Below are 21,858 nucleotides of genomic sequence, written 5' to 3'. Positions count from 1 at the left end.
CATTACTCGTCAAATATTGTTTGATTTATCTGGATATTTTACTTTATATATATATATAATTTATATTAAAAAATGAAAATTATCATTTAATATTTTTGTAAATAATTCTTCTAAAAAATTTATGAAAATGAAAAAAAAAAAATTGTGTGGAAATTCCATCCCTCCAATTTCCTAATATTTATCTTAATGGATCTAATACGACTCCCCACAATGGTATGAAATTGTCCACTTTGAACATAAGCTCTTATGACTGGCTTCGTACCAATGGAGGGAGCATTTCTTGATTATAAATTCATGACCATTTTTTAAATTAGTAGACGTCGGACTTTCATCCAATAATTTATATAATTAAGAAAAATTCGGGTGTGAAACATATTTTAAAATATAAATAGTTAAAAATTAGGTTATAATTTGTGTTTCTACGTGTATATTATGAGATTTAAAGGTTGGAAACAAGATGTTGGATTTGATAGTTAATAAAAATTTTGTCGCATAGATTTATTAGTTGATATACTAACGTTGATTAATAAGTCATATGTTCGAATTTTCGTTTTATATATCGTGGAACTAAAGAGTTTAATCTAATGTACCGACTAAATTATATTTAATTTCATGTTGAAAATTATTCATTTTAAAAAATTTGAAACAAAGACAAATATAAAAAAATAAAAAAATAATAATAATAATAATAATTCATAAGGGTAACTTATTTATTTTGCTTACGTCGTCGTTTTGGGTTAAATGTGAAAAGAATATATATATATAATGACAATCATTGACTAAAATTGGGCAAAAGCTAAAGCAAAGGGAAATGTCAAACGCACTAAAGTTAAAAACTCAATAATTAAATGGGACAAAAATAATAACAATAATAAAAATATAATGGGGAAAAATGGAATTTCAGCCCCCAATAACACGTGATTGGGCAGGCTTCCACATATATATTATTGAGATTTATAATAATTAAAAATTATATTTTTAACACAAAATTTAACTCAAATTTGAGAAAATTAATACCTCCTAATTAGGATTAAATTAGGCTAATTTTACTTTATAATTGGATGAAACTATTAAATTTAAGGTATTAAATGGGTTAAGGATCCCGTCAAACTTCAAGGCTATGAGTCAGTCTCTTTCTCGTGTTCTATTGTTTACAGTTAAACGGTTTATAATGATACAAGTCAGTCTCTTTCTGGTCAAACTTCAAGGCTACGAGTCAGTTTCTTTTCTTGTGTTCTATTGTTTACAGTGACATGGTTTATAATGATACCGAGACAACGCGATGTAATGCTCTCATATAGTGGTTGTTTAGTAGACTCCCTTGTTATTTTTCGTACAAGGTAAATTTTTAACAAGTTAGTGTTCGACGACATAATGGTTATTTAAAGGATTTCTCTGTGATGTCCCACGTTGGTCGGGGAGGAGAACAAATCACCCTTTACAAGGGTGTGAAAACTTTCCCATAGTAGACGCGTTTTAAAGCTTTGAGGAGAAACCCGAAAGAGGACAATGTCTGCTACCGGTGGATCTGGGTCGTTACATTCTCCTTATCAAACGACAATGTAACTCTGTAGACAACGAGATAGCTTGAAGATCACCCACTATGTGCGTCTTTGCCTTTCGTTTCAATGCCCTTCATTCTTTACGAATAAGAAAATATGTACGATGCACGTAATTAACAGGACAAAAAAAATAAAATAAAAAATAATAAAAAATAAATATATATATACGTGTATAAAAGTTAACAAATTATAAAATAACTGTATTTTATAAAATATAAAATGTTGGCTTGAAAATCCACTCTATATACATTATTATTATTATTTTTATTTTTTACCTTTACAAAATTATGTTAGTACATGATATATAGATTTATATAAATATTGTGAATGTTAATTTATAAATTAGAAAAAACTATAATAATTTATTATATTTTTTTCACACGTAAATTTTCATAATAAACATTTAATTATATGCTTAATTTAGTTACTCAATTTAATGGAAATTATCTAATAAATCTAAAAATGTTGAATTTTGTGACTAAAATATTCCTTTTTAAGAAATACATAAATGGAAAAGACCATTAAATTTTATTAAAAAACACAAAATTAATGATAAAATTTAAAATTATTCTAAAAATGTATATTTAGAATTTTTTCTACTAAAATAATAAATGGAAATTGAAAATATTTTTTATGGGCCAAAATTAAAAAAATAATATATATGACATTATTTTGTAATTATTTTATAAATTATGTTAATTTTGAAGAAATCTTTAATCTACATTCCTCTGTCGAACGCCTTTCTCTCACTTCCAAGAGTTCCCAAACGCAACGATGGCCACTGTAACTACAGACTCCGCGACATCTTCACACAGGCTTCTTTGAGCTCCTCTTCCTCCACTGTCTGTTTGTCGGCCTCGATTCTCATCTATTTGTTCTGTTAATTTTCTCGCCGGCCATTCCTGATTTCCCCATTCTGCAATGCTGCAAACACCTTTGATTTTGTTCTGCCGGAGTTAATGTACGGACGAGCTGAACCGTTGACCATGGGCGACCAGATCGCCTCCACCCCGGACTGCGGCGACACCGGCGAGCCCTTGGATAATCGCCTTGTTCGATACGGAGCTCACTCGCTCGAAGACGGCGCTGGAGTTGGCAGCATGATCGAGGATCTCAACCCAGATGCTGTCTATGTTTCGGCCGGTGATGGTTCGGATATGGCTGTTCAACGCAGCGATGGTTCAAGCCAGCTCACTCTTTCGTTCCGTGGTCAAGTCTATCTCTTCGACGCAGTGTCTCCTGAGAAGGTAAAGTGGTTATGCGATTTAGGGTTTTAGTTTTTCAATTTTTTTCTTCTCGTTGCTCTGAATTATCGTAATGGGACCGGGTTTATGAATCTTGTGAGTTTTCAGAATGGAATACATTGTATTTTTCCTCAATTTCTATGGCGGCCTTAAGGGGTGGGAGAATTGAACATTAGGTTGGTTAATTGTAGAATAATGACATTCCGCCTGCATTATAGGTTCAAGCAGTATTGTTGTTGTTGGGTGGCTGCGAACTATCTTCGGGTCAGCAAAGCGTGGATTTGGTAAATCAGAATCAGAGGGTACTACTGGAGACTTGTATGAGTATGACATTCTTTTAGGAGAAATGTATGTTTTACTTTTTAATTTGTTTCCTTCATATTTTATAGAATGCTATTGATTTACCCGGTCGCAGTAGTCAACCGCAAAGGGCGGCCTCGTTAAATCGGTTTCGACAGAAGAGGAAGGAGCGATGTTTTGACAAAAAAGTTAGATATGGTGTCCGTCAGGAGGTTGCTCTCAGGTCTGGCGTTAAACATGTTAAGTTACCGGCTGAATTTTGTTTATTTCTATCGCAGTTTCGTACATTAGACGTTTTTTAGTTCGTGCACGTTGTGTTTCCACTCAATCTTTTGCATTTGAAAGAACTCTGGGATTTTGATCTCTTATTTAAGTTGATAAAGTAATTGCAGGATGCAACGCAACAAAGGACAGTTTACTTCTTCCAAGAAGCCTGATGGTTCGTATAGCCATGACAGTGTCTCAGAGTCTCGTCGAGATGAAAATCCACTTGAAACTTCGTGAGTTTTCACGGTCCTTTAAATTATAACGATGTGAATCAACTATTTTAACACTTGAATGCTGCCTGTGGAATTTGGCATTTCATTTCAGTATCAGAATTTGTAGTCTGTTATATGCCAGATTCACGTTTATATCTTATATATATACGTTGTTATCAAAAATCTTATTTATACCTATGCAATTTTGTACTTTCTATAGATGCACAAATTGTGGCGTAAGTTCAATGGTGACCCCAATGATGCGACGAGGACCATCTGGGCCTAGATCACTTTGTAACGCTTGTGGACTTTTTTGGGCTAACAGGGTAAGTATGATCCTGAAGAAGTTGATACTTTGTACTATTTATTATATTTTAGGAAAGCTGCACTTTCCCTTGATGGTCCGGCTAATGAATATCCCAGACCTTTGCATGGAACTTATTGGCTTTTATGATGTAACGTGCGTCATCTTTATGCTTTTGCCTAATTGTGTGTGAACTTTTGTTTTCGAGTGCTTGTTTGCTTGGGTGTGTTGTCATTTTCATTGATCTGTATGGGGCACGATGATTCTAGGCTTTAGCTGCCTTAGGATGAGGTCACCAGTGGAAATAGAAAAGGTGATGATAGGGTGTATAGGTTATTTTGGGTCTTTTTGGTGGTTATTGGTCTTTAAGAAAATTTGTTGACGTGGTTAAAAATTTCTATATCAAACAACTTTCACCCGTTCTTGCATTTTTCTTCTTATTCTAACACAATCTTTCTGCTTCTCTATTACCTAAGTAACCACCTGTAACGGCCCATGTCCACCGCTAGTAGATATTATCCTTTTTGGGCTTTCCCTTCTGGGTTTCCTCTCAAGGATTTAAAATGCGTTTGCTAGAGAGAGGTTGCCACACCCTTATCTCCTCCCCAACCGATGAGGGATCTCATAATCCACCCTCTTTCGGGTCCCAGCGTCCTTGCTAGCATTAGTTCCCTTCTCCAATCGATGAGGGACTCCCCAATCCACCCCCTTCGGGGCCAGCGTCCTTGCTGGCACACCGCCACCTCATGAAAATATCTCCCTTTTCCCTTTATTCTTCCATTTTGCTGCTTCTTGATGTAGTGTAATTAGAAGTAGTTTTGTAGTTTTTGTTTGAATTGTTAACCATTTTTTTATTTTTCTAGTTAGTTAGTTGGTTTATTTGGATTATTTGGCTATAACTTCTCTATAGAGTTGATGAACTTTTGATCATTAATAGAGGTTTAGTTAAAATTTCTTTGAGATTTTTCTCCTTCGATTCTTGGTTGCCTGACCTCCCTTGATTGTTGTTTTAATTTTCTTGTTCAATAATTATTTCTATCTCTATCCTATTTTGCTTTTCTCTTGTTTATTCCGCCTGTCCTCTTTGCTTCTTTCACTTTCTGTTCATCTCTTCCATGCAGTTTCTTTTGATGTTCCTTTTGAACTTGGTTAAGTTCTGAAAATTATTTTCTTCCCTAGACCTACCACCCCCATCCCATCCTAAATCTTCTGCAAGGATGCTCAACTCAACTTGATTAAATGACTGTCACCCTCCAACCCAGCACTATCCCAATAAAATCTCCCAACGTTTTAGATGTTCCTTTTGAACTTGATTTTTCCTAGCTTTATATAACTAGCTTTCCATTTCCCTTCAAATCCTTCACTGCTTCATTGTGGATCATTACTGCATCCAAATTTGTATATTTTTTTTTGTTAAAGCCCAATTGTCAGTTTTCGATCATGTGAGGAAGAAAAAGAGAAAAAAAAAAAGAAAGAAAAAAACAACAAAAAATTCCATTATACCTCTCCTTTTCACGAAAAAGGAAGGTTTTTGTGAGAATATGGGGTGTGATTCTTTGAGGGCTTTGGAGAGAAAGAACAACATACTTTTTAGAGGGTAGGAGAGACCTCTGTGCAAGGTGTGGGCCTTGGTTAGTTCGGTGTGCCCCTGTGGGCTTGTGTGACTGAGCCTTTTTGTATTTTTTTTAAGTTGATGAGAACCTTCCCAACAAAATCATGGAACACCTTAAGCACACCCATTATATTCGTCTTTTTTAAGAATTCTAGAGCGAACCCCACTGCCCATATCTTTGTTCAAGGTGCCTCTCTATAACCAAAATTTCCAGTGTTCTCCCAATTGGTTTGTGACTGCAGTTTTGAGCATAAAACTCTGACTGGATTCAGCGGTGTGCAACTTCTGGAAATAGTAAATAATTAATGACCCCCTCGCCTTTGGGTTGAGAATTGTCAAGTGTTTGAATACATTTCTCTTTGTTATATAAATAAGAGAACTATCAGTGTTTCTGATTTTGGAATGGATTATTAAGTTCTAGAACCAATTCAAACCGAGTATATTTGGTTGAGACACTACAGTGGTTTCTTAACTACTGCTGATTGATCCTGGTAAACGTAAAATTTGGAAATGATTGCTGTGGGTTCAGTTGAAAGTGGTCCATGGTCAGGGAACTGAGCCACAAACACCCTCAGGTTGAATAAACCTGTTCTCATGCTCCTATATACTAAACATAGCACGCAGACGTGCACAGACTGTGTGTGGTGGCGTGCATACCTGCTAATGTTATGATTATTTCTATTGCCTTATGGCTTTATAAAAATACATTTATGCATCACGTGTATAAATTGATATATGAATCTTGAACTATATTCATACATGATTATGCATGCGTAGTGTCAATTCACACTTCAACGTTACAGTCATAGTGAGATCGTTTTAATATTTGATTGTGCTTCTTTTATTTGCACTTACAAGGTGAACGGGGGCAGAACAAAACCCTCCTAACTTGTGGTAGATTTTAAGTTTCATATATAATAGTTGATATTTTATAGTTGCCAATAAATTTTCAAGAACTTTTAAAGATTATAGTACTCAAAAAGTCAGAATGTTAAACTTTATCCTATTGTAAGAGAATTTGTGGCTGATGCCCCTGGAGGTGAGGGAGTCGAGTGCATTTGCATTTCTATTATATCAAGTTTAGATTTTTCTATTTTGATGATCCATGTGAATTTTACAATTGTCTTCTATTCCTATTATGGTTGTTACCATTTGTTATTATCCCTATTCCCTAGAGGTGTAAGAATTTGAACCGAATCAGTTCGGTTTGTGCTGGTTCTTGATAACCGAGGTTCGGTTTGGATCTGTATCAAAACAACAAATCCACACCGACATTTTAGGGTTTAGTTCTCTCATATTTCCCCTTTGCGCCATCCTTGTTCACACTCACAGCCTTCTCTCTCAAGTTTCAATGTCCAACTATGACCATTCACAAGGAGACGACACTCCCTCTAGTGAGCGGCAAAATACTCTGGTGGTTCTTCCCCAATGCTGGCAAACAACGAACGTCGTTCCTCCTATTTCTCTTAACGCCCAATGCTGCCCACATCTTTCCCTAACGAATTCCAACGTGGTATCCACTATCTCCACTGCAACAATTTCCATCTCATCCCTGATTCATCTTCCTCAAATCAGTCTCAAAATCTCTCCAAGTTTGAGGGAAGAAACAAAGAACCCCATCTGGATTTCACCTCAAACTTCTTTAACTACCCACTCTACCCCCTCTGTTTTTACCCTTCTATGTTGTTGAGATTCCTGTAAATTGTATGGTTGTCTGGGGTTATGGTTTTGATGTTGTAGAGTGTTGAATTTCCGTGTCGAAGGAGGATTTTTCGAGTGTTTGCTGTGCTTGGGGAGGAAGGAACTATAGGGAGCAAGAGTGGTCCTTGACGTCGAAAATCCAAGGAAAGAAAAAAACCTTAAAACCGACACTGGGTCGGATCAGGTTTATCCTTTGCAGAACTGAACCAGTGGGGGTTGGACTGGTTCTGCAGTAGTAGACCCGACCTGGCCCGACCCATTTTCACCCCTGCTATTCTCTATGCTTGAACGTCTATTTCGTTATGTATACTGTTTAATTGGCGATTTCATTTGCTTTCGCATTTTGAGCCGAGCATCACTACTGCTAAGACTTCATTATTCTCTTGAACAATCTGCTTTTAAGCTATCCAATTTTCAATGTCTTGTTCATGCAACATTGCAGGGCACTTTAAAGGATCTTTCAAAGAGAAGTCAGGACCATCGGGTGACTCCGGCCGAACAGGTATGCACCGATTGTCGAAATTCTTCTTCTTTGTTTCATTTTTGATGAACTCATTCTGGTTTTATATGTTGTATTCCATGTTCCAACCCCCAACTAATTTCATCATTTTAGTGTGAAAGTGATGCTGCCAAGGACTTCGACTGCAGACGTGGTAACCATGCACCAAACAATCTCGTTTCTTTCCCAAATGGTGATACCTCTACTTTAATGGCTGAGCATTAGAAAGAATTACGTTTGTCATTACAGATAAAAAAAAAAAAAAAAGGCCATTTCTGGCTGCTTCTGGCTTCATTCCATCACGCCCTCGTTTTGGAAATTTTACAACGTGGGTTGTAGAATGTACAGATATAGCAATGCCTTAAATTAAATACGAGAAGAAAAACATCTTCTCCTCATTATGTCACCCTCTTACCTACCCTATAAACTACTGCTGATTGCCTTCTTTTTCTCTCTACAAATTTTCGATATCCCTCATGGTGTGTAGATTTGAACGTCTGAGCTCGAGAAAAAGAATATATGTCAATTACCATTTTGTGTTCATGCCGGTGATTACCTTTTTCCATTATATTTTATTATGATGTATACATTTGTCATTAGATTGATTAGGGACCAAACTATTAAGTCGGTTAAAAATGCTGGACGCAACGGGCTAAAAGGGTCGACTTAATGGTGGTCTTAATCTCAGAAACTTCTCTCAGCCTCACTAGGGTGTGGCTACATTTATATTTGCTAGATTTTATTAGTCTCGTTTAGACCTTACTTTTAATTTGGCTATACTCTAAAAACTTACGTAAGACAATTTTTAAGTTTCAGTTAGCGAGCTAAAATATTAAAGGCTTGGACTCATATAGATTTTTTCATAACACGTTATACTTAATGCTTAATTGGCAATTTACTCACCATTGTGTAGAGTCGTGTTCATCTAACATAGTATTAGAGTAATGTTAGACGAACACTACTCTTCACAATGATATGATATTGTCCACTCAACATAAGTTCTCATCGCTTTGTTTTGGGTTTCTCCAAAAGGCCTCATACCAATAGAGATAGTATTTTTTTTATTATAAACCCATAATCATTTCTTAAATTAGAGGCTGTGGGACTTTCATCCAACACATCCCATCGAACAAAGTGCGCCTTCCCTTAATTGAGGTTCGACTCCTCTTTCTTTTAGAGTCCTTTGTTAAACACTTGAGGATTTTTTGACATGGCTCTTAACCGTTTATTTTTTAGATAGGCAAGAATAAAAATTGGGGCCCCAAAAGCTAAAATTGCCCTTTGAATAAATGAAAGTTGGCGAGAGTGTCCATAGACAAAAAGGGGAAATGGAAAAAAGATAGTCAACGAGAAACAGACATAGTAAAGGCTTTATTTATTTAAGAATAGGGCCCACTTCTATATCCGAAATAATTTCACAAACATTATCCATTCAGCGGCTGTTAACAGCCGTTGGATCTGATTATAAAACCAACAATCCTGCCGCCCCATGAATCCATTGGCCTTGACACCCGTTGACCAACGGTAGCCGTCAAATCATGTGGGTCCCACTGTCGCCGTCATTATTTTCGTTAATTTAGGGAAAAAAAGAAAGAACAAGAAAGACGGAAATTTGAAAATTACCCGTTTGAGTCTCTCCAAGGAAGCACGAGGGCACATCTAGCAAATCCATTAACCATTTCTGGTAGATTTTTTATTTATTTTTTATTTTTTAATTACTTTTTTCTATCTTCTTGGTTTCTGAAGCTTTATTCGAGCTCGAATTTTCGATTGAGCCTGGGTTTTCGGAATTTCGTGGAACCCATGAAGCTGATTGTTGGTTAGGGCTTCCTTTCTGGTGCAATTAGGGCTTTTGACAAACTGATGGCGGCTGCAAATCCTCAGCCTTTGCAAGCGCGTCCCTTCCAGGAACATGTCCAAGTTCCTACAATGATGGGGAATGACGATGGTGAATATGAAGATGATGGTGGCGGCGGCGGCGGCGGAGATGTTATGGATGATGTCGAAGGGGCTCATATGACTTCGGTGAGCGTAGTGAAGCATGGTGGGTTGGTCATGGCGTCTAGAACTAGTGAGCTTACGCTTTCTTTCGAGGGCGAAGTTTATGTGTTCCCTGCAGTTACTCCCGAAAAGGTACCTCTTCGCCTGTTGTCTGGCAGTTTTGTTATGAGTATATGTTCTTGTTCTCGTAGTTATGCTTAATTTGAACAAGCTGGAGTTGCTGAGACTTTCATGAACCTGAACCAGTGTCTTTATGCTACTCTGAGTGCCTGAGAAACGGAGAGACAGACTTTGGGAAGACATCCTTGATTACTTTTGTTCAAACTGTTAGATTATTCGTATTTTTTCAATGAGTATATAGTACATTCATGTGCAATTCTCATAATTTAGTTTCTGTCTCTTTTTTTCCTGTTTTTTTCTATCATTGAGTTGTAGTATGAAATTCTGTTGTCAGACGCTTTATTCACAGAGCTTTATGCTGTGGCATTTGGATATGTTTCATAATCATTCCCAATTTCTTGGGGGCAACCTCTCGTGTTTCATTGGACTATTCAATGGAAGGGAAACATGCACATCTGGTGACCACCCACATAATTGTGGGCTGCCTTAACGATCACATGGTCAACACCTATTACACCCGGGAATGGGATGACTACCATACCATTGTCAATTAGTCAACCATGTCTATTTCCTCTCATTGAAATTTGGGATGATTGATTTTGTTCTCTTGTCTTACTTGAGTATGTTTGATGTGAAGTCCCACGTCGGTTGGGGAGGAGAATAAAATATTATTTATAAAGTTGTGGAGACCTCTCCCTAGCAGACGCGTTTTAAAAACTTTGAGGAGAAGCTCGAAAGGGAAAGCCCAAAGAGGACAATATCTGCTAGCGGGTGGACTTGGGTCGTTACACATGGTATCAGAGTTAGATTATGATGCCCCACATTGGTTGGGGAGGAGAACAAACCATTTATAAGGGCATGGAAACCTTCCCCTAGCAGACGCGTTTTAAAGCCTTAAGGGGAAGCTCGAAAGGGAAAGCCCAAAGAGGACAATATCTGCTAGCGGTGGATCTGGGCCGTTACAAATGTTATCAGAGCCAGACACCAGACGATGTGCCAGCCTCCTCGCTGTTCCCCGAAGGGGGTAGACATGAGGCGGTGTGCCAGTAAGGACGCTGGGCCCCAAAGGGGGTGGATTTGGGGGCGGTCCCACATCGATTGGAGGAAGGAAAGAGTGCCAGCGAGGACGCTGGGCCCCGAAGGGGGGTGGATTGTGATGTCCCACATTGGTTGGGGAGGAGAACAAATCACCATTTATAAGGGTGTGGAAACCTTCCTCTAGCAGACGCGTTTTAAAGCCTCGAGGGGAAGCCCGAAAGGGAAAGCCCAAAGAGGACAATATCTACTAGCGGTGGATCTGGGGCGTTACATAGACATCGGACCATGAGCCAGCGAGGAGGTTGAGCCTCGAAGGGGGGTGGACGCGAGGCGGTGTGCCAGCAAAGACGCTGGACCCGAAGGGGGATGGATTGTGAAGTCCCACATCGGTTGGGGAGGAGAACAAAACATTCTTTATAAGGGTGTGGAAACCTCTCCCTAGCATACACGTTTTAAAAATGGCTACCTTTACCAATTTGATTTAGATAAGGAAATGACTACCTTTTTTTTGCACCAGACGTGACACCTATGATACACATGAGAGTTCTGAATCTTTATAGTTATCTCAATTTTCGTTTTAGATTTGATATCATTGACAGGGCCGACAGGTTGGCCCTGTCTAAACAATGAGATGAAGTAAGAACTAGACACAGTTAGCTAGAAATAGGTTCTGTGAGAAACAGGAAAGAAATAATGGTAATGAAGGCAGAAACTTTCTGCTGTTCCATTGAAGGAATAGTTTGAGCATGTGGTACATGGTGGTGAATTGACATCTTCTTGTTCACTAGGTTTTTTTTCTTAAGTTTACATATTATGGCTGCATCTTCTTGTTCATTAATCTTGAAATCCATTATAGTTTGGAGTCTGTTTTCTTTGGAAGAATTACCTGGTTTTGATGACAGGTACAAGCTGTTCTCTTACTTCTTGGAGGATGTGATGTACCAACCGGTGTGCCTACAATGGATGTACCATACGATGATAATAACAGGGTAATGCAAATCATGGAAATTTAGACTCCATATTATGTGGTTATGTTCATATATTAGATCGTTCCTGCCATCTTCAGGGTATGGTTGACACCCCAAAGCGCTCCAACTTATCACGGAGAATTGCCTCCCTGGTTCGGTTTCGTGAAAAGCGGAAAGAGAGATGTTTTGACAAGAAAATTAGGTACACCGTACGGAAAGAGGTTGCACAGAGGTATGATGACTTAGCCTATAGCTTATCGACGTTATATTTTTATCCTGGATTTTGTTCTGCTTCTCTTAGAATTTTCTCTCATCGAACAAAACTTGATAATCATGAAGTAATTTTCCTATAGTACACGTTTAGGCCAAACTTGATAATTTATGAATTATGGACGTTTAATTCTAATGTTCATTTTTGTTGGATTTCCTTGTATTTTTATAATATTAAATGTGTATAATGTATATATTTGCTATTTATTTCTGTAATATATATATTTTTGTTGGATCTATATTTTTGTTCTCTTTCCAAAATGGTATCTTCGCGTTCGTCATCACCGTTGGAACCCTACCCGTCATCCTAAAACAACTCTATTGTCGACGATATCTTCACATCCAGAGTTCCTGTTCGTCCGTTGATCACATGACTAGTTCATCTTTTGTAGTATCCATTCTCCTTTCTATTCATGAACAATGCTTTGGTATTGTAGGTTAGAACATCCCAGTTTTCTCTATCTTGAACATTTGCTTCCAAATTTGTTAAAAAAATATTGATGGCACTTTGTTTCATTGGGAAAGTTGCATTTTTGCAAAAAAAAAACCCATCAATCCACATACTTACCAAAGCCTTACATAGCCTCAAACCATTTTACTTAATCCATAGTGATGTTTGGGTCCTTTTAAAATTTTGACTCCTAGTGGTAAAAAGTTGATTGTGACTTTATTGACGGTCACACATGTCTATCTTGGGTCTACTTAATGACAGTTACATATGAGGTGAAATCTTTTCAATATTTTTATGATACGGTTGAAACTCAATTTCAGACCAAAAGCAACATTTTACACTTAGACAATGTAAATTAGTATTTCAATGCATATTTGAGTGATTTTATAAAAGATAAAGGTACCTATTTAATAAATAGGATGCCTAGGAATTCTTGAATTTTGTAGTCCATCTTGAATGTCTTAAACCTATTTTTCCAACTTGTTGTATATATTCTGATTTACCTATAAGTTTTTTTTTGTTGTATTGTGTCATGATTGTACATTTTCAACCGTGCGGCGTCCTATCTTAATATGCTCACGACAAGCTTTAAGGGAAATCCAAGCCCCATATATATTTTTTGCCCGTCTTTGTGGCTTTGTTGAACCTTATACGAAGTTTGTCTTCATCCAACCAAACATAACTTGTGCAGAATTCAAGTTTGTTCGGTCACACACGTCGCCTGTGTGTGCACGTCTTGTCTTGACATGCTCACGACAAGCCTTAAGAGGAATCCAAGCCCCATATACATTTTTTGCCCGTCTTTGTGGCTTCGTTGAACTTTAGACAAGGTTTGTCTTCACCCAACCAAACATAACTTGTGCGGAATCCAAGCTTGTTCGGTCACACACGTTGCCTGTGTATGCATGTTCAATCTTCTGCGACTCAACTGACTTGCCTTTACACTAGGTCAGGTCAATTGGCTCGACCTTGTCCCTACTTGGGGCCAAGATCTCTCTAACGCAATGTTGCATGAAACATGACCGTTTTAAAGTTATACTATATACTGATGCAGATTGGGCTGGAAGTACTATTGATAGAAGATCTGCCTCTAGGTAGTCGGAGGAAATTTAGTTAATGGCATGGTAGAAAATAAAATGTAGTAGTGAGTAGTGTTGAAGTCGAATTTAGAGTTTTTACCCATGAAATTAGGTATATGGGTTAGCAGGATAATTGAAGAATTTGAAAGTGTCCCAAAGACACCTGGACAAGTCTATTTTAATAACAAGGGCATTGCTTTAACTGATAATTTCGCTCAATTTGATAGGATAAAACATATTGAAGTTGACATGCATTTCAAAAAGAAGAAGATTGATGCAGATGTAATATGTATATCTTATCTTCCAACGAAAAAACAAACAACTGGTATGCTAACTAAAGATCTTTCAAAAGGACAGTTTGATAAACTTCTCAACAAGCTGGCTATGGAAGTCCTCTACAGACCAACTTGAAGGGGAATGTTGGATTTCCTTTGTATCTTTGTAATATTAGATGTGTATTAGGTATGTATTTGCCATTTATATTTGTATGATTCTTTTTCTCATTGGTATTTAAGAAGTCCTTGTATTTGTTTCATGATATAGAAGAAATACAATGTTTTTTTCTCTTTTCAAAATTCAACTATTTTTCATTGTTGTTCTAGGATGCACCGTAAGAATGGCCAGTTTGCATCCTTAAAAGAAGGTTCACGTGCTTCAAGTTGGGAGTCAGCACATAGTTGCCTCCAAGATGGTAGTCGTTCTGAAACTGTGTGAGTTCATGGTTCTAATCTGTCCCTTTTCAACAATATATTGTTTGGATATCTTTTATTAATGCTGTTATTATACCTCTATCAATATCTTTTCTTTTTCTAAAATATTTCAGTTTGCGAAAATGTCAACATTGTGGTGTTAGCGAGAACAATACACCTGCAATGCGTCGTGGGCCTGCTGGACCTAGGACTTTATGCAATGCATGTGGTCTGATGTGGGCAAACAAGGTTTGTATGCTAAGAAATAGTGTTATAAATTTCTAACTTAGGATGCCCTCATACATCTTGAATACCTTTTCCTTTCCTTTCCTTTTACTGTTATATAGAATGAGATGTTAGAAAATGGAGAAAACTGTGCGCCAAGGAAGTTACAAATGTCTTTCAATTAGTGCATTAGAGATGTTGCTGTAATTACCAAAAGGTTTATAGTGTTTACACTGAGAATCGAAATAAAATAGATTCTTAAAATCAAACTCTTGGTTCTTTGGCCGGTGGGGGCACTAAGAACTTCAACGAGCCAGGTTTCGAAAATTGGTTTGTGCAATGTGTATTTAAGTTAAAATAAATTCTTCAAAAGAATTCAAAAGTTAGATTGCCAGGCACAAGGACGAAGGAAAAAAATGATTGGTTCTGTGTTCCTCCATAAGACTTGCCAAAGTTGCACCGGTTTGGGGATGGACATATATCTCGAGTGTTAATGCTTCCCGAAAAGAGTTCCTTCAAGAACCCTTAACCTATCCAGTTATCTTCCTTTCAACCAACCTGACAGAGATGAAAATCAATGATAATATATCACTCTTTTGTGAGATCTAGGAAAAAATTTATCGGTAAAAGAGCTGCTTTCAGATGCCCATATTCATTAATACATTATTTCTTCATGCAGTATTTGTTGGTATTTCTCTTCTGCAACATTTTCTTTAGCATTATTCTTTTTTTTTTTTTACCGGCATTATTCGTTTTACAGGGCACGTTGAGAGATCTCAGCAAGGGAGGGAGAAATGTATCTCTGGATCATATGGAACCTGTATGTCATATAAAAGACAGCATTGTTTTTTTTTTTTTTTTCATTTTGAAAATGTCTTGTCTCGTTGCCTAAGGTTTACTGTACTTGAATTGGGAGATAACAAAAAGTTCTCAAATCTATCATATTAGGGAAAAAATAAAGAAAGGAAAAGGCAAAAGGTAAATGGGAATCCCTTTGGTGGACACTTGGGAGACTTGATTTCCTTCAAACATTTGCCATATTCCAACTGAAGTAAAGAGTCATTTGTGCAAGAGGGAAAACTTACACAATCAATTAAAAATACTTGGAAGATATCCCATTCCCACGAACTAAGAAAACTGTGAATGAATTTTTGCACTTCCACGCATAATGGATGATAGATTCCTTGGTGCATAATGTTATGTGTTTAACTTTCTGTCGCCAGCTTTTCTTTTTGTATGATCTTTTATGCTATTTTTTCTTATGTCTTTTTGTTTGCATGATTAGTTCTTCTTTCCGAAAAATTATAGTATGTATACATGGTTGATTCATGGAAAGCTCGTATGCTGTTATTCCATGTTCATGTATTTGAAATACATGGTTTTTCCAATGACTTCAATGGCTTTGCAGGAAACCCCAATGGATGTCAAACCCACAATCATGGAGGGAGAATTTTCGGGCATCCAGGATGAACATGTACTATCTTTTTTCCCCCATTCAAATACATTCCTTTTGGCTAGCTTGTCTTGTCTGCAAGCCAATGCATACAATATATATGCAGGGAACTCCTGAGGATCCTGGTAAAACTATGACCGAAGGCTCCAGTAATCCTTCCCTTGACCCGGTTGAGGAAGTATGCTCATATCTTAGTGGATTTTATGCCTCCTATTCTTATATGACTTCAATTTACCTGCATTTGAAAGTCTCTGTTGGATCTTTATGTACCCCTGCTTTTACCTTGGAGTAGGTGCTTCACCTTTTCACTAAGATATCCTAAATTATCTAACCCCATTATGGAAATCAGCACTTCCACCCAGTTAGTCTGTGTTGACAAATTGGTTCATGGAAGATTGGTGCTCTTATATCTGTTTACTGTACAGATAAAGGTGCTTGGCAGATGTATTCCTCCACTTGAAAAGATTTGTCCTATATTTGAAGCTTGTCTTAGTCACCCTATTGCATAATTTCATTAGCTAGTTTGCTCTTGAATTGAACGCTGGATCAATAAATCGAGGATGCTTGATTTATGAGAATCTTGTTAACCTGCACAGATGCTATATTGCATCACTCTGTCTATTTTCTATTTTTGTGGTGTTTTTGAAGACTTCAGTGTTGAAAACTAAATAAATCCTTGACCACTTTGCTTCAAAATACTTGACAATAAAAAGTGTGCAATTCCAAAGTAACTTGATGTTTCTTGTGGCGCAGGATATAAATGAAACCACTGTAGAGCTTACAAATTCGTTGCCCATGCAAATTGCCAATCATTCAACAAATGGCGATGAGCAGGTATTGCTTATTTTTATTTTAAAAAATAAATATAATGAATTATCTTTCGTTTGAATGACTTCTTTGGCAAGGGCAAAGCTACTTCAGCTTTTCGTTGGGCTATGATTTGGAGAAGTAAATATTTAATCTTATAAAAAAGATTTCACAGTATATTAACTTCAAATACTTGCTCGAATCCAAGTCAAGCACTTTGGATATCTCATCCAGATTGTTTCATATCTGAATTGGAAATCTTTTGACATTGTGCATGTTTTCAGTATATCACTTTAAACTGTTGATCATACGTATGGATTATGTCGAAATAGTAGCTGAATATGTACCTACGATCACCCTTGAAAGGAAACACAAATCCTTTTCCTGGAAGACTACTATTGAAAAAAATAGAAAGAAGGCTGTCAACATGGTCATCATGTTATACTTCAAAACGCGAAAGACTCACCCTAATACAAGCCACATTATCCACCCTCCCAATATACTACATGTCTCTATTTGAAATGCCACAAAAAATGGCTTCGGATGTAGACAGATTATTCAGGAACTATTTGTGGAAAGATGACCCATATCTTGTTCGATGGACAAAAAAGGGAGGCCTCGGTCCTTTCTCGATAAAGAAGAACAAATCGGAGTGAAATGATAGAATGCAGAAATTAGTCCGAATCGGAGGTTTAGACATTCACAATCTCTGTTTAACCAAACCCAATCACACCAGTAGATGGCCTATGTATAAATTATTCTTCCGTTTCATGCGTTTACTATTTTCTTCTCCCTTGTGTTGCTTCAGGCAGTTAGAAGTTAAACTAAATGTAAGGTCCACTCTGATACAAAGTAATACTTGTCCTAATAGTCTGTAATTCATCCTCTTAAAATTTCATTGGACATTGTCGCTTGAGGCCTTTGACTACGAACCTTGTCTTCTGCTGACCTCTAAAATTAGATGCTAGAAATTCTTGCAAGCCTTATATTAGTTGAAATGAAACTTAGTTAAAAGTTGTTGTTTCAAGTATAGACTAAGCTGTTATCATTATTTTTTGCTTGTATAAACCATCTGATGGCGGCTGCTGGCTGAGCTAGTTGCATCCTAAACTTTTTTAGATTAGGTGCTGATAGATATAGACGGACCGTAATTGCATTAGCAAGTGGCTTTATAGATTTGCTGCAATTAATACTTTTTGCTAATACTTCCTTCACTTTTGAACTAGTTAATTCACAAAGCGGTATTGATTTGCTGCATTTAATATTTTTTGGGTTGATATTCATTTGCTTATACTAGTTTTTATCTTCAGGAACCTCTTATTGAACTTGCTAATCCTTCGGATACCGATATAGACATCCCCACTAACTTTGATTAGAAGGTAATTGTTTGCTTAAGGCAATAGGTCTAGGAGATTTCAAATAATACTTCGGCTGTTAATAATTTCTTGTGGCCGTATAATTCCTAGATGTCAAAAGTTACTATCAACCATGGAGTGGCAGATAGGACTTGTGTAATTACAAAAATTTCCATGACATAAGGTTCAAGTGTGCAGTGGTCAATCTTTTGGCTGGGACGTTGCACGCTGCTTTCAGCTTAAGTTAGGTCGTCTAACAGTGTTGATATTGCTGCCAGAAACTATGTGTGTTCACTGTACGAGTCGAGTTGTTAGGGGATACGCTTGAGTTCTTCAATCGGTGTATGATCCAAGTGATTCGTTTGGTAAGGTTACTACTCGATTCAATTTTATTTGAAGGTCTGCTTCCATAATTTATCGTCATAATGATGAAGGGATCAAATGCTTGTGGTGTTTGTATCATAAGATGGGCTTTTCTTTTTTGCTTCTAATTGACAATTTGATATACAATGACTTGAGCAATTGCTAATAGAATAAACTTGCACATTACGAGCCCTGTAATTCCAGTGATGGCCCCCCTTCCCTCCCCCTTCATCTGGGACCTATTTAGTGTAGAATATGATGGATGCCACTTACAATATTGGAAGCTTTGTACTGTTCTGTTTGGCATGTATAGAAATCATTTGAAAGGAAAATTTACGAATTATCTTGTCATAATCCTTTGTTTTTTTTCCTCCCATCATCATCATGGGCGTGGGTGCTACTTGCAAATTATACCGGGGTGATGATTATTGAACCATTTCTCATGGTTGAATGACACTATTTTAAATAGCATTTATGTATCAATGAAATGTGCTTCAATATCAAGGAAATGCGTGGTTTATATATGATTGGAATGTTTTGCAATGGATTCTTATTTATGCAGGAGGGGTTTGAATATTTTTCTTATGATTTTTGAGTGTTTAGTTGGTTGAATTTTGTCAATTGTTTTGGTTGGATGTAAACTATTGCTAAATTTTGTTGAGGAAATATTGGTTGCAAACCTTGTTCAAATTCATGGGTTAAATTGATAAAATTGAAAATTCAAGTTCGAAATTCACTCACAGTTGTATCAAATGAACTTGTTTTTTCATGTTCGACAATTAGGGACGAGGTCTTGATTTTTACATTTCACGATGTATAACTATGTTACTCTATTGCATATCAGTGCAACTTGTAGACAACATTGCTAAGGATATCAACTTTTTAATCTCCTAATTGAAGATATATGAATGAACTAATTGAGCTATGCTGGATTGTTGATGGTGGAATAAATAGTTTTTCCCCTCTATGGATTGAATTTCAAAGGTCTTCTCCTAAAGATGGATGATGATAACATAGGGGTCGTCGTTAAGCATGTAGCACATGAACGAACATTTTATAAACCCTCAACGAAAGTAGGTCGTCGAAAATTTGTAGACATTTATTTTAGATCGAGCACAAAAGATGTGTACTGAAAGAAGTTTTAATGCATTTAAGGCATCTGTAAAAAATATCACGTCAGTAAACCAGAAATTCAAGATAACTAGAGAGTGGAAATGAAATTGGGTTGGGAACTTGGGATATATCATTGTTATTATATGCCATAACCAATATATGTACGGACAAAATTGGATTTCCAGTTGCTCACAAATTTATGAGCTCGTGTACTCAAACCTATAAACAAAAGAGAAATTTGGGGTGGGGCTTCATTCTTCAAGGGCCGTTTTGGATGCCTTGCTCTTATTATCTTGGCCATGTTTCGAAGGGGGCTTCAACCATAAGTATTTTGGAATTTTACGTGCGTTTTTAGTCAAAGTAGTGGACATGCGGCAGTCTCATACGCATTCTCTGTTAAGTCTTATCAGGCCATCAAGGTTCCAAATGATCCTCTTTCATTTGCTCCAGATGTTCTTGTTCAAGAAAATCTTCAAATGGTGACGACCCACTAGAACTGTCACTTTCATATGGAGTGGCTTCCCTTGGGGACGAGGGAAGGGACTCCCTTTGTTGAGAAGTCGAACCTGTTACATTATATTTTCAGTTTCAGTTTCAGAGTAAATACTATGTGAAATGATTTGTTATCTAATTATTCAGAAGGGTCATATCGAGAGACAAGTTCTATAATCCTCCGTGCTGTGGCTCGACCTGTTACTCGAGTGAGTATATATACTTATTGACACTTGATAGAGAGAAATAGCTCAGAAGTCGAGATACCTTTCTGTCTACCACGGAACTTTTTAGTATGCCGCCGAATAAGCCTTTTTGCTTTTGTTATAGTGAGTGGCCGAGCAAAAGGTGAGAATTCAGCATCAGTGTCACTCCAGTCACCTTGGAAATCATTGTCAGCTTCGCCCCTCATTGTGCGCAAGACGAATGCTTTCGCCTTTCGACGCTGATTATTGAAGAGACCTCTGATGGAAGTAACAAATCCCTCACCTGCCCCATCACTTGGCCGCTTAAGCCAGGTTATTGGATGTTGATCAGATTTCCCTGCCAGACCCCCTTCATTGTCACTTAAATTAAAGTCGCTGTCAGGAACAACCGTATTGCTGTTTTCCTTTTGACTGTGTGCTTTGTCTTTGAACTTCTTACCCTGCATGAGTGGTGTCTAAGATTGTAAATAATGGCCTAGTAATCCACAAACTCGAATTCAACCCAGTTAAATGCAAAAACATACTACAATCAACTTTACTTTCTCACTAAAAGCTTAGTTGTTTGAGTGTTCATCATATAACCAAGCAATGCATTGGTGACTTGCAAGCAGATGAATTCGAAGGTGAAGGAAACGAAAGAGAACTATAATGTTTGGAGGGAACTCGAGACGTGGTTGTTACTGGAATATAAAAAAAGTGCGATACTAGTGTTATAATGCGGAAGACTAGATCTAAAAGTTCACCTGCATTCCTGTAACAGACTTCAGAACTCCCCAGATGATATGCTTTTTAACTCGAGAAAATAGCCTACGCCAAGTCCCAGTGAACTCAACACGATGAAATGTATCCATCAGCAACTTTAGATCATTGACGACAAATCTTGATCCTTCGTAAGTAACCAACAACTCAACCTGTTTCAAAGTTTCGTTGAGTGATTTAAAAAGGAATCTACAAAATATTGTTTCAACAATTAATTCAAAAACAAACTTTACAGACTGAGCTAACCTGGCTTATCTTGATATTGTGGAACTCCATCATCTTTCGAGGTCTAGATCTTTTCTCATCCTGGGCCTTTATCCCTTTTTTCTCTTCATGGGATGAGCGACCAGCTTTGATCGCTTTGGGATCTTTCAATTTATTACTACCTGATTCATCTGGTTGCTCAACAGAGCCCAGTGATCCATTTGTGGTAATGCTCTGCAAGACAAGTTCAGTAGCAATGGATTCGGCCACAGTCTCTTCCCATGACCTATCGAAAGAAGATGTTCTTCTTAACTCGGGGCCTGAACTGCTGCCAGCATTAGATTTAAGGTTTTGTGTCTTCGATGCCTGCATGGAAGTATCCGAGACTTCAAGAAGGAAGGAGCACGATCCAAAGAAGGAATACAACTCAAGTTTTATCAATCCCAGCGATCTCAACAGGGGAAACCAAAGATCACAACTCCAGCAGTTCCCTTTTTTATAAATGAAAAGAAATAATCCAATCTTTCCTCCCCCCCCCCCCCCCTTATTAACAATTATCAGAAA

General features: G+C 37.2%; 3 protein-coding genes across 8 annotated transcripts in view; 2 read left to right on the top strand and 1 right to left on the bottom strand.

Moving 5' to 3' along the window:
- Positions 1-2,268: 2,268 nt before the first annotated feature.
- On the top strand, positions 2,269-8,242 carry LOC111805436 (GATA transcription factor 25-like). The gene is made up of 7 exons (XM_023690539.1): positions 2,269-2,809; positions 3,025-3,108; positions 3,196-3,329; positions 3,499-3,606; positions 3,806-3,911; positions 7,645-7,704; positions 7,816-8,242. The coding sequence occupies exons 1-7, from the start codon at positions 2,522-2,524 to the stop codon at positions 7,924-7,926; spliced, it is 891 nt and encodes a 296-aa protein (XP_023546307.1). The 5' UTR covers positions 2,269-2,521; the 3' UTR covers positions 7,927-8,242.
- A 1,065-nt stretch (positions 8,243-9,307) lies between these two features.
- On the top strand, positions 9,308-18,718 carry LOC111805434 (GATA transcription factor 19-like). Of its 4 annotated transcripts, none has more exons than XM_023690536.1 (12): positions 9,308-9,385; positions 9,549-9,834; positions 11,763-11,849; positions 11,927-12,060; positions 14,231-14,338; positions 14,452-14,566; positions 15,303-15,362; positions 15,951-16,016; positions 16,102-16,173; positions 16,749-16,829; positions 18,113-18,181; positions 18,269-18,718. In XM_023690536.1, the coding sequence occupies exons 2-11, from the start codon at positions 9,565-9,567 to the stop codon at positions 18,176-18,178; spliced, it is 1,059 nt and encodes a 352-aa protein (XP_023546304.1). In that variant the 5' UTR covers positions 9,308-9,385; positions 9,549-9,564; the 3' UTR covers positions 18,179-18,181; positions 18,269-18,718. The 4 variants fall into 4 exon arrangements, with proteins under 4 accessions (XP_023546304.1, XP_023546305.1, XP_023546303.1 ...); XM_023690537.1 differs by having other exon boundaries at positions 9,315-9,385; positions 9,526-9,834; XM_023690535.1 differs by having other exon boundaries at positions 9,337-9,385; positions 9,477-9,834.
- A 1,008-nt stretch (positions 18,719-19,726) lies between these two features.
- LOC111805433 (protein SABRE) overlaps positions 19,727-21,858 on the bottom strand; it is a 22,362-nt gene continuing 20,230 nt past the window's right edge. For 2 of the 3 annotated variants that reach the window (XM_023690533.1, XM_023690534.1), the window contains 4 exons: positions 21,337-21,660; positions 21,075-21,242; positions 20,393-20,771; positions 19,727-20,199 (listed from right to left, as the gene is read on the bottom strand). In XM_023690533.1, the coding sequence (XP_023546301.1) occupies positions 20,048-20,199; positions 20,393-20,771; positions 21,075-21,242; positions 21,337-21,660 (1,023 nt within the window). In that variant the 3' untranslated portion in view covers positions 19,727-20,047. The remainder of the gene's footprint in view (positions 20,200-20,392; positions 20,772-21,074; positions 21,243-21,336; positions 21,661-21,858) is intronic. The other variant, XR_002816671.1, reaches the window with a different exon arrangement.

The sequence above is a fragment of the Cucurbita pepo genome, chromosome LG11 (genome assembly GCF_002806865.2).
Source record: "Cucurbita pepo subsp. pepo cultivar mu-cu-16 chromosome LG11, ASM280686v2, whole genome shotgun sequence".
Classification (NCBI taxonomy): Eukaryota; Viridiplantae; Streptophyta; class Magnoliopsida; order Cucurbitales; family Cucurbitaceae; genus Cucurbita; species Cucurbita pepo.
Note: the sequence above shows the minus strand (reverse complement) of the source record. Positions and strands in the feature narration are given on the sequence as shown.